This window comes from Ammospiza nelsoni, chromosome 6 (genome assembly GCF_027579445.1).
Source record: "Ammospiza nelsoni isolate bAmmNel1 chromosome 6, bAmmNel1.pri, whole genome shotgun sequence".
Classification (NCBI taxonomy): domain Eukaryota; kingdom Metazoa; phylum Chordata; class Aves; order Passeriformes; family Passerellidae; genus Ammospiza; species Ammospiza nelsoni.
In genome coordinates this window covers 23,815,173-23,829,229 of record NC_080638.1, presented here as the reverse complement: position 1 = coordinate 23,829,229, position 14,057 = coordinate 23,815,173, and the positions used below count along the sequence as shown (strand labels likewise).

The following is a 14,057-nucleotide window of genomic DNA, read 5'->3' as shown; positions in this document are numbered from 1 at the left end:
ATTTGGCCCACTTTTTTCCACTGTAAGACCTTGTGGAAGTAATACAAGAAATTGCAATAAATCATCATCAGTCAGTGTGCTAAGTACAATTGAACATGAGTACATGTGAATAGTACTGCACATGAATATCTGTGGAATGAGAACACCTGTATTTTTAATTAAAGCCATATACGTTTGATTACATGCTACTGTGAAACAATAGAGATACATATGCTAGTAGCAATTTGTACAAGAATTTTACAAGTTACAATAGGTAACTGCTGCTGAAAGTAATTTGTGTACTAGAAGTTGGACATCAGCGATTTCCACACCCACAACCCATGTCCCAAAAAAGCTTGCAAGTATTATTCTAGCCACAGCTCAAATGTCCATCACCACAAAAAAGACTGTACTCTGATGAGAAAGACTGGCTGAACACAGTCACACCAGGGGCAGTCCCACTTATTTTCCTTTCTCCTACTTCACCCATTCATCTAAAGCTACCTCTGGGGTTCACCTAGCTTTCTTTTCTCTGGTGTTCATCTAGCTTAACGTAGTTATCCCAATCTGATAAAATCAAAGCTGGCACAAGAAAGGGGTGCATGGCCAGAAGGGCTGTGAGCTGTTTGCTTACCTAACCCCTTTTATATTTAAACTTCAGTTTATCAGTTCGAAGTTCATGAAACACTTTCCAAAAGGGTGGTCCCAGACCCCTTTTCAATAATAAAAAGGCTTGAAAAAAAACAGAGATGATTTGCTCTGTGTTCTTCCAAAATACAGTACAACAGAATCTAGTGATTTTATCCAAAAATGTTAAGATTGATGGCTAACAACAGGGAATGATACAACTGGAGACCAGTTAGGCAAACTTGAGGCAAAAAATTCTTGAGATTTGAAAAATTTTTCATCCTTTCATTGAAGAAGAACTTTGCCAATAATAAGTTATTTTCGTGATTTAAAACTATCACTGTAAAGTCTATGGAAAAAAATAAATCTGTATTTTCAGAATTAGTTAGTACTTAAATGTTATGCTTTACCTCCAGTTCTTTGAGGTAGTTAACTGTTGTTTCTTGTCTCATTAGTATTACCAAATCATGTGGGTTTCTCAAGTTCATTGGTGAATCCACCTGCAAGACATTTTAACAGTCCATCATGTAAGATATTCACCTAATTACAGTGATTTTAAAAGAAGGCAATTTTGTTCATTCAATCACATATTGTCTGTTCAGAGGTTTTCTGTCCAGTCAACATTCATAACATGTCCATTATGAAAATCCTTACTTCAAACAACACTGTCATTTGAGAATCCAATTCAACCCAAACTTTAACTTTAAACCTATTTTAATTAAATCAGGCACACAAATTCTAAGCATAAGAGGCAAATAAATTTCCACAACAAACATTACTCAGAGTACTTACTGCTGAAATATTAGATATCTTAAACTGCAATCACAGAAACTTATTTTGTTTTGCACTTTGAAAATTCCTCCACCACAAAAGGCATAAAGGAGTTCAGCTTCAACTCCTCTCTGCAACTAATTGAACACACTGGCCCACCATTAGGATGTACTGTCTTCAGGATTAATAAGTAAAGGAACAAAATCAAGAGGGAAGCAGGGGAAGACTGAAAACTCTGCTACAGAGACCATGCTACAGGTTCCATAGCTACGCACAGGAGTTCCCAGCTCCATGAAGAGGGACATTAGAAGCAAGTCAGAGATGGAGCAGTTCCACATCAGCCCCTGGCTGGGCTCAGTTAACAGCACTTCACCCATGGCTGAAACACCCCAGCCTTGTCCTCATGCCAAACTCTGCTGCCTCACTGGGTGGGGAAAGTCCGTACAGCAGAGAAGGTGGTGTAGCAGCAGCTGAGCTGATGCAAAGGCTCCCGTCCAGCTTGCAGCCCCGTTTCCTCCCCTGTGTCAGCGTCAGAGCAGTACACATGGCTGCACACCAGCTGTGGTAGCCACCAGGATCTCCTGGAAGCTAACCCAAACTCAGGAGCTGAACAGAATGCAACTCCCTCCTGGTTGTTTTGTCTGAACTAGAAACTAAATTAGTTCATGAAGGATTCAATGAGCATGAGAACAGAAACAAGGAAACAGGAGTATGTGATGACAGAATGAAGAGACAAGGTGACAAGGACAGCAGCATCTCACACTTTTAACATGACTCTTAGATGGTCTACATCAAGATGTTTTTCCTGGTTCTGCCCAGGTTCCGTTCAAGTTTTCAGGACACAGAACCAGCTGCTGAATGAAGATGTGAGCACTTACCTGTTTGTTAGCACAGATACCTCTAAATGGGCTGTCCACCCCCATGACAAATGTGCAAACCTGACATTACAATTTAATGGAAAAGTTTGCCTCCTAAACCACAGTTCTTCCTTTTCTGTCACCTTTCCAAGCAGCTTGGACAAATTTCTGTTACACTCTCTTACTGCAGAGAGCTGCATCTCCAGCATATTTTCTGGTCATCTGAACGTGTCCTGTCAACAGGTTATACCTTAGGCTGTACTCTCTTGGTGAGTCAGAGAAGAAGCTCAAATCTACTTTCTCTGGACTACTGACTGTGAAATCTACATTTGTTACAAGATTCTTGACTGAGGAAGGACCTTGTCCTGTGAGACATAAACACTTGTTCCTTTTACTAAAACCCTAAGGGTGGTTTTGGCTAAATTTGGCTAAGTATTCCTTTCCAAAACAAAAGCTGCAGGGCTTCTTTTAGTATGGAACCATTTTGATGGGTGGCTACCTAGTTATATAAAAAACTCAGTTTCTTCCTCAGCAGATTAATTCTCTTATATCACCACCAAATAGAAAATGATGGGTGCTACTGACGCTAATTCATTTTTACACTGTGAATTTGGAGATTCTGAATTCAACTGTTGCAAATAAAGGATGACCAAGTATCCACCATGATGCAGAGAAGCACAGAAAATATAATTTCAAAAAAATCTAATAATTTTGTTAGTTGAAGTATTAAAGTCTACAGCATTTTATTCATGGTCGTATTTCCTATTTCCTCCCGTGGGCCCCACCTCACTCTGAACTGGTTGCACACAGAGTTATGCACTGAATGTGGCACTGTGGTTTATGCCTCACTTGCTAAAGAAACTACCACGGTATGTGCAAATGAATGAGAGATTAATTTGCAAAGAAAATAAGTTTCACTGTGTTTAAAGCACTTCATTACCCATTCCAAAATAGCACTGCTCATCTGACATCTAAAGGCTGCTTGCATGATTCTACACAGTCACTGAGGGAAAAGTCAACTATCAGCTCTACTTTCAGTGACAAACAGCATCTGGGCATTTTTGGAGAAAGTTATGCAGGCGTCACCAATCAGAAATCTTTTTCTGAAAGATGAAGGACCTTGGCTTCTCATTCATTCAGAAACAGAATCATATTCAGGGTCGCCTTCTGTTTTTAACTTTTGATAAGACAGTCTCATGAGAAGTCTGAAATTAGTATTGGAGAATTTAGAGCAGTATGTTACCAACCCAGTGTGTGTGGGTTGACAGGAAAGCAATGCAATAAGTACTACACTCTCATCAACTATTACTTGGCAGCAGAAACCAAAGTTTCAACAACCAAACAGCAATATCACTGAATTTATTCATAAAGTTATGGTGATCCACCAGGAAATCATCCCAGTTAAGGATATTTCTCTTTAGTCTTCAGATTTTCCATTCCACATCTGACCCAGTTGGTCACCAGCAAAGAAGTGCTTTTTAATAACAGCAGAATCCTTCAGCCTAGTAGAAAGTTAACCTTACCAGTGCGTAAACACGAAGTTCCTAACACAGAATTTTAGTAGTTGCATTGGGATTGCATGGCAAGGGGTGCCTTCTGTGAGAAGCTGCCAGAAGCTTCTCCCAAGTCTGAGAGGGAAGCCTTCAGCTGGCTCCGGGACAGACTGGCCAAGGCCGAGCCCATCAGTGACTGTGGCAGTGCTGCTGTGATAACACATTTAAGAAGGGAAAATAAGTTACTGTGGCCAAAAAAAAGCAAGAATATGCAAGAGAAACAGCTCTGTAGATACCAAGGTGAGTGGAGGAGGGGAGAAGGTGCTCCAGGTGCCAGAGCAGAGATTCCCAGCAGCCTGTTGGGAAGAGCACGATGAGTCAGGCTGTCCCCTGCAGCCCATCAGGGAGCAGAGATCCACGCGCAGCTTAGGGGGGACCTCACACCACAGCAGGTGGATACCCAAAGGAGGTTGAGAGCCTGTGGGAAGCCCATCCTAGGGCAGGATTTTTGGCAGGACCTGTGACCCTCAAGGGGACCCACACTGGAGCAGCCTGTTCCTGAAAGATGGGATCTTGTGGGAGAGACCCTGAGCTGGAACAGTTTGTGACAGCACGTGAGAAGGAACCACACTGGAGGCGTTCATGCAGGACTTTCTCCTGTGGAAGGGACATGACATTGGAGTACAGGAAAGAGTTCTTCCTTGGAGGAGGAGTTCTTCTTGGAAAAATCTGTAGTAAAACCACTCTGTGATGAACTGACCACAATGCCTATTCTTCATCCCCCTGTACCACCCAGGAGGGAGGAGGTAGGGAATCAGGTATTAAGTTCAGAAAAAAAAAGATGGGTTGGGGGAAGGTATTTTTAAGGTTTGCTTGTATTTCTCATTACACCGCTCTGGTCTGATTTGCAATAAATTACCTCATTTCCTCAAGCTGAGTCTGTGCTGCCTGTGGTAGTAACTGGTGAGTGATCTCTCCCTGTCCTTATCCAAACTCTTGAGCTTTCTCTTTTATTTTCTCTCCCCTGTGCAGGTGAGGAGAGGAGTGATAAAGCAGCTTTGGTGGGCACTGGTAAGCTCTTCATTACCCCCTTCTCTGCAGTGACAGACAGATGGCTTTTGAACTGAAACTTATTAATCTCAGATCCAGTCAGCAACACTGTGAAGACTTACAGTTCATTATCCAGCTTTTTACAACACCCATCCCTACATCAAACACATTTTCTTCACAGTGCCAGCCATTTGTACAGTAGGAAAAAGACAAAGCTGACATACTGAGCTGTGAAGAGAACCAATACTGTGTTTGCCATTGAGGAGAGTAGTGACACCTCATGAAGAATACAGTAAGTTGCAAACAAAGGTTTGCAACTGCATAACTTGCACAGCACAGATATGAGTAGCAGCAGTGATAAAGGTAAGTGGGAAGCAGGATGTGCTGAAATCAGGAAGACACACTTGAAGCCCTGCAGGGCTTGTTACATGGATGCTCACACTTCCCTCATGCTGCTTGTGCTCAAGTTCCACCTGGCATCTTCCCGCTTTCCTGTGCAGCCACATCCCCAAACCAGGAAAATTACACCCTGAATAAAACCACAAAATAATCAGAACTTTCTTGTGAGCTGCTGCTTATTAAAATTCAAAGAGAAGGCAACATAGCCCAAAGACTTGGAAAAGCCCTTAGAGCTTCACTCAGTCAGAAATACAATAGTCCAAATAACAGATATTTGATGGATACCTAGAGACTGGATTATGCCTTTCCTTCCCACAACAAGACTCCAGGGAGATTTCAGAGGATACTGGTTTCACTCACTCATGTCATGCTTGTGCTCTTACAAACACTGCTGTGCCTTGTCACCTGATTTGGGAGCCAGACAGTGAAAAATACACAGATATTGTGACTTGGATCATGTTTTTCAAGATGTAAGCAATTCTCCATAAGGCTCCTCTGGGATGAAACAGAACAGACATCAACCTGCACAGCAAACACAGCCTCGTGGTGTGGAAAGTGGAGACTCCTGCATGAGAACAGATGCTTTGTCCTACTTACTCATTTTTAACTCCAAGTGTGTGGCTAACAGCAAAGCACCACATTCATTTACTCTTCCTCTAAAGTGCTGAAACTGTGACATGCAAGATGAAGTGCTTGAAATGCAAGAATTTGACTTCAATTCCAACACGGTAAACAGGAAAAAAAAAGTTGTGCTGAAAAGCTTTCTTTGAACCTTTGACAGCTACTGTAGTTACACTGCAGAAAGCCTGCCAGTAAAACACTTTTAGAATAAGTGTTTTCTGTTCAACTTTGCCCAAAGGTGAAAGTTTCTTTATAAAGCACAGTTCAAATTTATTCACTGTCACAAAGTACACCAAGAACCTGATTCAGCAAGAAACACACAGAATTTGTGTAATGAAAAAAGACATTGAGTTGAATCAAACCCTGAAGTTTCAGAGTCTCCTATGTTACCTCCATATATCAAAGTCTCTCAGCAATTAGACTTGCAAGTTTTGCCAAACCTTCCAGCATAATTTTCCCAGCAATCCAGTTACACTGCACTAGGAAGTAATTATTTTAAAATGAGGGTCAATGAAGGCCTCAGTCAACTATTTTTAAGTAAGGCTTTTTTTCAAAGTACTGTGGAAACCCCATTGTTAACTGAGGCACAGGCACATCAAAATCAGAACTGCTGTTAGTGCCTCTGCACATCCTAAAAGCATTATACTACATGCAGAAGGCAGATTATTGGAGAAAGAAGCTGAAAACACAGTGTATCAAATGATGGCATACAGAAATATGGGCTCCCCATATTTGTTTTATAGGCCGTGGATGTTTTGTCTCTGTACAAAATAAAGGCAATTCCCCCTCCAACGGGCTGGAACTTCTTGCAGTCTTGAGGGGGAGCCAAGGATCTGAAAACTAGTGCTTGTCTTTTGGAATATTCTTGCTGTCTCGAGATACTTTACACTCCAACATGATGCTACATGGCATTTCTGAGGAAGCCACAAAAAATCTGCACAGGTTTCAGTGCAAGACAATCTACAAAACTGGAAAATAAATTGACTCATCCAAATGATGAGTAGGCAGTGTCAGAAGGTACTTGTTTCAAGATTATCACTGAAAAACTCACACAGAAAAATGACGTTGAAATGAGTTTTTATAAGTATTGAGCCATTTAAAAGCTTACTGCTGCAGAACCTGTTAACAAACAGCACTAGATATTTTGATATTATTAATACTAGCTGTGCTACAGGGAAAACACAAATTTTAAACACTTGTAGCACTTCAGAAATAAAACCTAACAAAGTTGCAGTATTACTGAATAGCTCTGCTCAACTGACATCACACAAGCTAGGAATATCCTAGGTAACAGATCTAAATACATCAAAGGGAAACAAACCTTTACTTGGAACACCATGTGTCCAATGTGTCACTAGTCATATTTAAGGGTACAAATTTCTAACCTGTATATTCTAGGTAAGGCTTTTATTTTTCAGTAGCCATATGCTCAGCTGAATCAAAACAAGAGATGGAGAGATCATTCAGACTACATCTGTAATGAGCAAGTACTTTTTTTCATAAAAGCAGACTGGTTCTTGATGTCTGCTCACTGCCAAATCCTAAAACTTTCAAGTGTTCTAATACTGAAAGTACAGACAGGAAGACTAATTATTACAGCTACAAGAGATCTGAAAAAGATTAACCCTGAGTAGTAACTTCTTCAGCAAATGAATAAGAGAAAACCCATTCATTTTTTCTGTTAAACTTTGAGGGAAATTACTTTATCCAGCAGTGTATTTTTAAAGCAGGTACAAGCAATAACAGTGGATATCAGTCTTGCTGACTCTGCTCTTTTGGGCTTTGGTGGGGTCTTCATGCAAACTTGTGCCTGGGCCAATTCCAAGGCCACCCTTCAGCTGTGAAGCTCACAATACAGGGAAGGCATTCCAGGCACCAAGCACAACTCTCACCACAGAACAGCCAGTTTGAAACAGTTGATTCATATCATCTTCTCAGATTGTTCAACCCTTATTTTAAAGGTGACAGAAACAGGAAATACAGTGTGAGAATCCTAAGAGAAACAGGACCTGGGAACACAGTGTCCAGAGGACAAAGGCTGTATGAAAACCAGGAGCTGAGGAATGAGCAGGACCTGCCTACACCTGGTCAAGCCACTGCTGCAGCACTCTGGACTTACAGCCTGAACTGCCTTGGTGTGCATTACCATGCTCAGCTAACCCAGACCCCTCTGCACTAAAGCTTTTCTGTCAGCAGTCAAAACCTGCCATAAGATCACCTGCTGGACTGTGGCAGCTGCAGCTCAGCAGCCCTTGGGACCTGCCTCTCAGCTCGTCCACCTCACATGCAGATCTCTGACTGCTGTTGGGAGCAGGGGAAGCCACTTCTCTACCGTGGCTCCACTGAATGAAACATTTGCATTTCTGATGCACATACAGGCTACCACAAGGGCTATTTTTATAAATTTGGATCTAGTTGTGATGTTCACAGTGACACAGACAGACATAGGCTGTGCTCCCCCAGGAGCAGGCAGGGCTGGTGAAGTGCAGTTCTAAATGCCTACCTGGGACAAGGACATTAAGCAACTCAGCCATTCACATAACATTCAGACTAAAAAACTTCTTCTACACTTATGTAAAGGCAGAAAATTTAAAGATATATATTTTTTAAACTACTATTTTTCATAGCACATGAAGGCCTATGGCCCTCTGGTGATCAAGAGAGAAGTTCTAAACCAGAACAAGTTTTCCTCTTCTTAAAGAAAACCTTACCTCAGAACCATTCTGCTTCAGCTCATCCTAGGGATAGGGTAACATCTAATAAACTACAGAACATTTAAACCAACCAGCCCAGGTGTCTTTGCACACCCTCATAAGGAGGGACTGTCAACTGTTTTGGGGAAGGCATAGCTCCACCTGACACACTTCAGTAAAAATTAACAAATTTTTTGTGTATGTGTGTGTGGGGGGTTTTGTTTCCTTGTTTTTTGTTTATGTTTTTGTTGTTTAGCACACAACAGACTTGGAACAATCAGAAATTCAGTCAAGTAGGATTTCATACAACCAAGCAAACTAACCTTTAGAGTAAGAGCAAAGCAAACATTCACCTGCCATTTTCAAGATAGGACTGAGTGACTACTTAATGCATCACAGAAGATGCTCTTCTAAGCAGCAAATAGCTTTTTATTTGGCTGCACTAGAATCTCAGCTTTCCTTGGGTTTGGGTTCCTGCTTCTCCTGTATTCTTGAGCATATGGACCACTGCTATCATCCCAACCTGTTAGCATACATGTGCACTCAGATGCCAGACAGAGTAATGCATTAACTAACTCTAAAGCCATCCATGAATCAACTTGCCTTGCTGCTGCTTCAGGTGCACTTGCACTCAAATCTGCAACCATATGAACAAGTGGCAGGTACTGTCTCTCCTCTCTACTGGACTAAGCCAGAGTGAAGCACACTACAGCACTGCAGGAAATTCAGATGTCACATTCATTGAGCAGCAGGTTGTCTTAGTTCCAAATAAGTTAGGCAGCATTGCTCTTTGACTCTCCTCTCCAGATCATCTCTCATGAACTTCAAAACACATGACAACACATTAAAACTAAAACAACTTTTTGCCAACTCAGATTTCTTGCCAGGGGCTCTTTGCTCCTGACAACACTTTCCCAATCCTGCTTTGGATCATCTGCCTGGGAAGTTTCTGTACTTTGTTTAATTATTCTGACCTAACTTCTTCAGAGTTTACAGCAGTCCACAAAAAGGCAGCCCTTTGAGTCCCCACTAGCTTGCTCAGTTTTAATCACCTCCATCAAGGTATCTCTAGAAAGACCCCACCTCTGCTCTCATATGTCAGGTCTCTGAGCCATGGTAGCAGCTGGTGCCCACCATTAAAGTCATGAATGACTGTATTCTGCATTGCATTTCATCTGACAATTGTCTGTCCTCTGTTTACCCTGAGTTTCTCTCTTCTCTGGAAGCACACTAGCATTTCTGTAGAGTGACTAGCTTCCCTACTGGCAGACAAGCACTGTCAAAACTCAGTTATATATTAGCCTGAACTTTATACTGTGAGTTGTGAAATGGCTTATAAACATGTGCACTGAGCAGATACAATCTCATTAAAGAGAGAAGATTAGTCAGTCTCTGGCCTTGCAAGAGCACACATTTGAAGGTAGACTCAGACTCAAAAAGAACATGAACTGATCCAGAGAATGATGTCTTTGATCTGAAAACCAGCTACTATAGCAACAGATACAGCTTGATGGCTTTTGTCTTGATGGCTGAGACTCTGAAATATTATATGCACTGCTAGTAATTTGTTTTGTCATTTAGAAATGCTCACTAGAAACTTGAACAGTGCCTACTTAGCAAGTACTCTTGTTTACTAGATGAAATCTTAACGATATCTAGAAAATTGTTTGGTCTGTGTTAATTTTGCCACTGCTGCCAGGTTTTTGTACCACTAGGAAATCAAGGCTGAGCCAGGGTACTCCTGTGGTCTTGGGTCACAGAAAAGTCAATCTCACTGCAATGCTTGAATACAGTCCCATATTAAATGCTTTCACCCTTGCTGCACCGTAAGGAGAAAAAGCTAAAAGAGACTTTAGGTCAATAATTTATAATAATCTCATCTTTCTTCCCTCAAACACATTCCAGCAACTATCTTTTGTATTTAGGTCAGGATCCGTGACTCCTGCTGTCAGCTCCTCACCCACAGGTTCTGCACTTTTTCTATGAAGGAAAACAAAGCTCACAGCAGCAAACTCAAAAACTACAAGGAAGTCACTTGTCACTGGTGCCCATCTGCATTTCCACTGATAGTGGCTCATTTAGCAGTGGGAATGTCTGGGTCTTACTGTCAATTAAGTTCTGCCTACCTCTTAATTATATAGGCTTCATTCAGATAAACTGAAGTAGCCCAAGTGAAGATCAAGCCTGTGCCTCTCTAAAAAGCTGGTAATCTTTGAAGATGTGTCTCAGACTTTAAGAATGCTAGTATTTCCAAAATTAAATAATATAAATGCTGATTAATATCACCACTCTTTGCCACCAGCAGCCACTTCCAGTTGGAGACTGCTGTGCTGGAAGCCCTGCAATGGGCAGTGCAAGGTCCAACAGCAGCTGACCACCAGCAACGTGCCCTGGAGCAGGTAACGTGCAGAGGTTTGCAGTGCCAAGGAATCACAGAGTATCTCAGGTGGAATGGACCCCTGAGTTCTCATGATACATAACAACCTAATGAAAAATACTCTGAAAAATTAAAGCAAAATTAAAGCAAATTCCCTCTGCAGTGAATTTGGAGGCCTTTGTACTGTTAATAAGTGGTTGGTATTAGGAAGAGAGCTTAAATATTTTGAAAAATTGTGGTTCTGCCAATTAATTGATAAATCCTTTATGAATCCTCCAAGTGCTGCTGAGATGCTGCTTCAACTTGAGCACAATTGGTGCTGTGACCACTTCCCTGGGGAGCCTGCTCCAGTCACTGACCACCCTGTCTGTGAAGAACCTTTTCCTGACGTCCAGTCTGAACTTGCCCTGGCACAGCTTCATTCCATTTCCTCGTGTCCTCTCACCAGTCACCAGAGAGAGGAGACCAGCACCTGCCCCTCCGCTGCCTTGCTTGAGCAAGCTGTAGGCTTGGATGAGGTCTCCTCAGAACTAGGCTGAATGAGCTGAGTGACCTCAGCTGCTTCTTGTAAGTCTTACCCTTGAGAACTTCCACCCTCCTGTTTGCTCTCCTCTGGGAGGGCTCACAGACTAAGAGTGTAATGTCCTTATCCAGAGGCACCAAAACTGCATGCAGCACTCGGGGTGTGACTGCACCTGTGCACTGAAGAGTGGCACAACAACAATTCCTGTCTCCTGCTGGACAGGTGGAGACCGTCACTTTTGCTGCTAACTACTGAACTACTGCTACATTTTGGCACTTAAAACAACACTGAAGTTCACAAAAAAACTTATCCAGTGATTCCCCAAAACACGAGTAAGTGGAAAAAAGGAAATTCAGAGGCCATGCAGAGTTTACACCAGCAATAACCACAAATCTAAATACAGTTTTCACGAGAGCCAGGGACATGACAGTAACAGATGCCAAAATGAATCTAATTACAAAAAGTTCACTGGACAATTTGCAGCACTACATTCCAGGTACTGAAGAACCTAGCTTCTCATAGTCTGAGTAAAAACACACTTATAATTGGAATTTCCTTGCTGGAAATGGGTGAATTAATTTTGACCATGCAAGTAAGAGAAGCTATTCCACAGATACTGTTTTTTCACCTCACCTACAGGCTTTGAGAAATTGACAGAAGGAACATGCGAATGCCCCTGCTTACAAAGCGTTTGGAACTGTAACAGAAAAGACTAATGCACCACAATGGTATAGTGGAAGCTTCTACCTGTACCATCAGTTAAAAGACATAATGAAAAACCATTCTTTAAAGTAAGTAATGAATTTAGCTAATAAGATTTTCAAGCCTTTTTATCTAATTGGATTTTTTCCAAGTCACAACTGCTTTTCTTGCAATAATCAAAATCAACACCTGACACAAATTTTAGAATATACACTCAGGATACACACACAGATGCTTCCAGACCATTATCATATACTTGCACCACCTCCCCACCTATGTTAAGTGGCAAAAAGAGATGAGAGAGCACTGGAAGTGGTGTCATTAATTAATTTATTATTAACGAGGGTGTTAGAGTGCCTGGATCCACCCAGACAGCCAAAGTGCACGAGAACCATAAAGACAGGAGGAGTTTCATGCAGAGAAAAGTCTGCTCCACCTGTCTGAGGACCTCAATGCATTTTAACAGGAAAATCCGATTAAAAATCCTCACAAATGGAAATTGATAATGGACATTCATGTCTCCACTCCACTGTTCAGGGGGAAGGCCACATTGCTTGCTACAGCGATCAACTCTTTCACTCCAGAGGAAAACGGACAGATCTGACACAAGGTAAATTTCTAGTACTGCTCCCTCAACAACAAAGAGGAAGGCAAGCAACTAAGAAAAAGCCTAAATATGAGATACAGATCGACTCTTTCAAGCAGCTTAGTGAACATGCGGCACAGCCCACTAAAATAAGACATTTTGACTAAACTCACAGGGCGTGCGTGTGCTCCGGCACCGAGCACACACGCCGCCGTTTCTCTTTCCTACTTCCAGCAGGAAGGAAAAGCGGCCGGGTCGGGTGCGGCTGGATGCGAAAAATCGCAAACTCACTGACACCCCCTCCCCGCGGCGAGGAGCCCGGGCTGCCCGGGGCCGGCCCCGCTGGGTCCCGGCTGCGAGCCGGGGCCGCGCTCCCGCTGCTTTCGCCGCCACGGCGGGACCGGCCTCGTGCCCGAGGCTCCCGGGAGCGGCCCCAGGCGGGAACCGCCGCTGCTCCAGAGCTCCAGCCGAAATCCATCCTCGGCTCGCCCCAACGCACCAACCGCCCCTCCCCGATGCCTCACCCCGGGGCTCCGGCGGATTCAAGACACGTTTCACGAGCGACGCCAGCTCGCTGCGGGAGACCCCTGTGCCGGGGCCGCGGGAGCGACCGGCACCGGCGCCCGACTGCTGCTGCGGTTGTGGGAACAGGCAGGGCTTCGCCCCGGGCCGAGCGTCCCGTGCCCCGCGCCGCGCAGCTCGGGGCAGACCGGGGCTATGGGTGAGCGACGGCGCGGACAGGGGCTCTTCGTGCCTCCGCAGCCGGGTGGGCAGCGCCCCACGTCCCTCGGGCCGCTCACCTGCTGCTGGATCTTCCCGTCCTCGGTGACCACCCAGTGGGTGGTGGCAGCGGCAGGCCGCGTCCCCGAGGCCAGCAGCGTGCACAGGCCCAGCGCCCAGCCGGAGAAGACCCATACTCGCCCCAGCCCGCCCCGCCCGGACGCTCCAGCCGCCGCCATCTTCCCCAATCCCGGCCTGCTCGCACCCCCCGGAAGCGGAACGGCCGCCGCCGCCATTTTGGGAGCGGGCGGTGCCGCGCCCTCGGCCCGGTGTGGCAGCGCCGGAGGGGCGGAGCGGGGCGGGGGCGGGCCCGGGTCGGTGCCTGAGGCGGCGCTGGGAGCCTCCGGCTGGAGCGCTCTCAGTCCTGAAGCAGCCCCAGCACTCCTGGGCTGAGGGGGCCAGCAGCGGGAGCGGGACCGTGGAGCACCGTTAGAGCACCGCGCACCGACTGCCCCGCGCGGGGAACCGGGCCCGGCCAACGGCGTCTTCCCGCAGCCCTGGCAGCCTCCGGTAACGGCCGAGCTGCTGCCCCAAGCACAAGGCCGGCGTTAAATGCCAACCAGCGCCGTGTGGCGACACGCGGAATTTCGATTTAAAAG

At 44.5% G+C, this 14,057-nt stretch overlaps 1 protein-coding gene across 1 annotated transcript in view; it reads right to left on the bottom strand.

The window, feature by feature from the left end:
- TTC17 (tetratricopeptide repeat domain 17) overlaps positions 1-13,694 on the bottom strand; it is a 54,784-nt gene extending 41,090 nt beyond the window's left edge. The window contains exons 1-2 of the mRNA XM_059474812.1: positions 13,479-13,694; positions 1,017-1,106 (exon numbers count right to left, since the gene is read on the bottom strand). Coding sequence (XP_059330795.1) covers positions 1,017-1,106; positions 13,479-13,694 — 306 coding nt within the window. The remainder of the gene's footprint in view (positions 1-1,016; positions 1,107-13,478) is intronic.
- Positions 13,695-14,057: the final 363 nt, after the last annotated feature.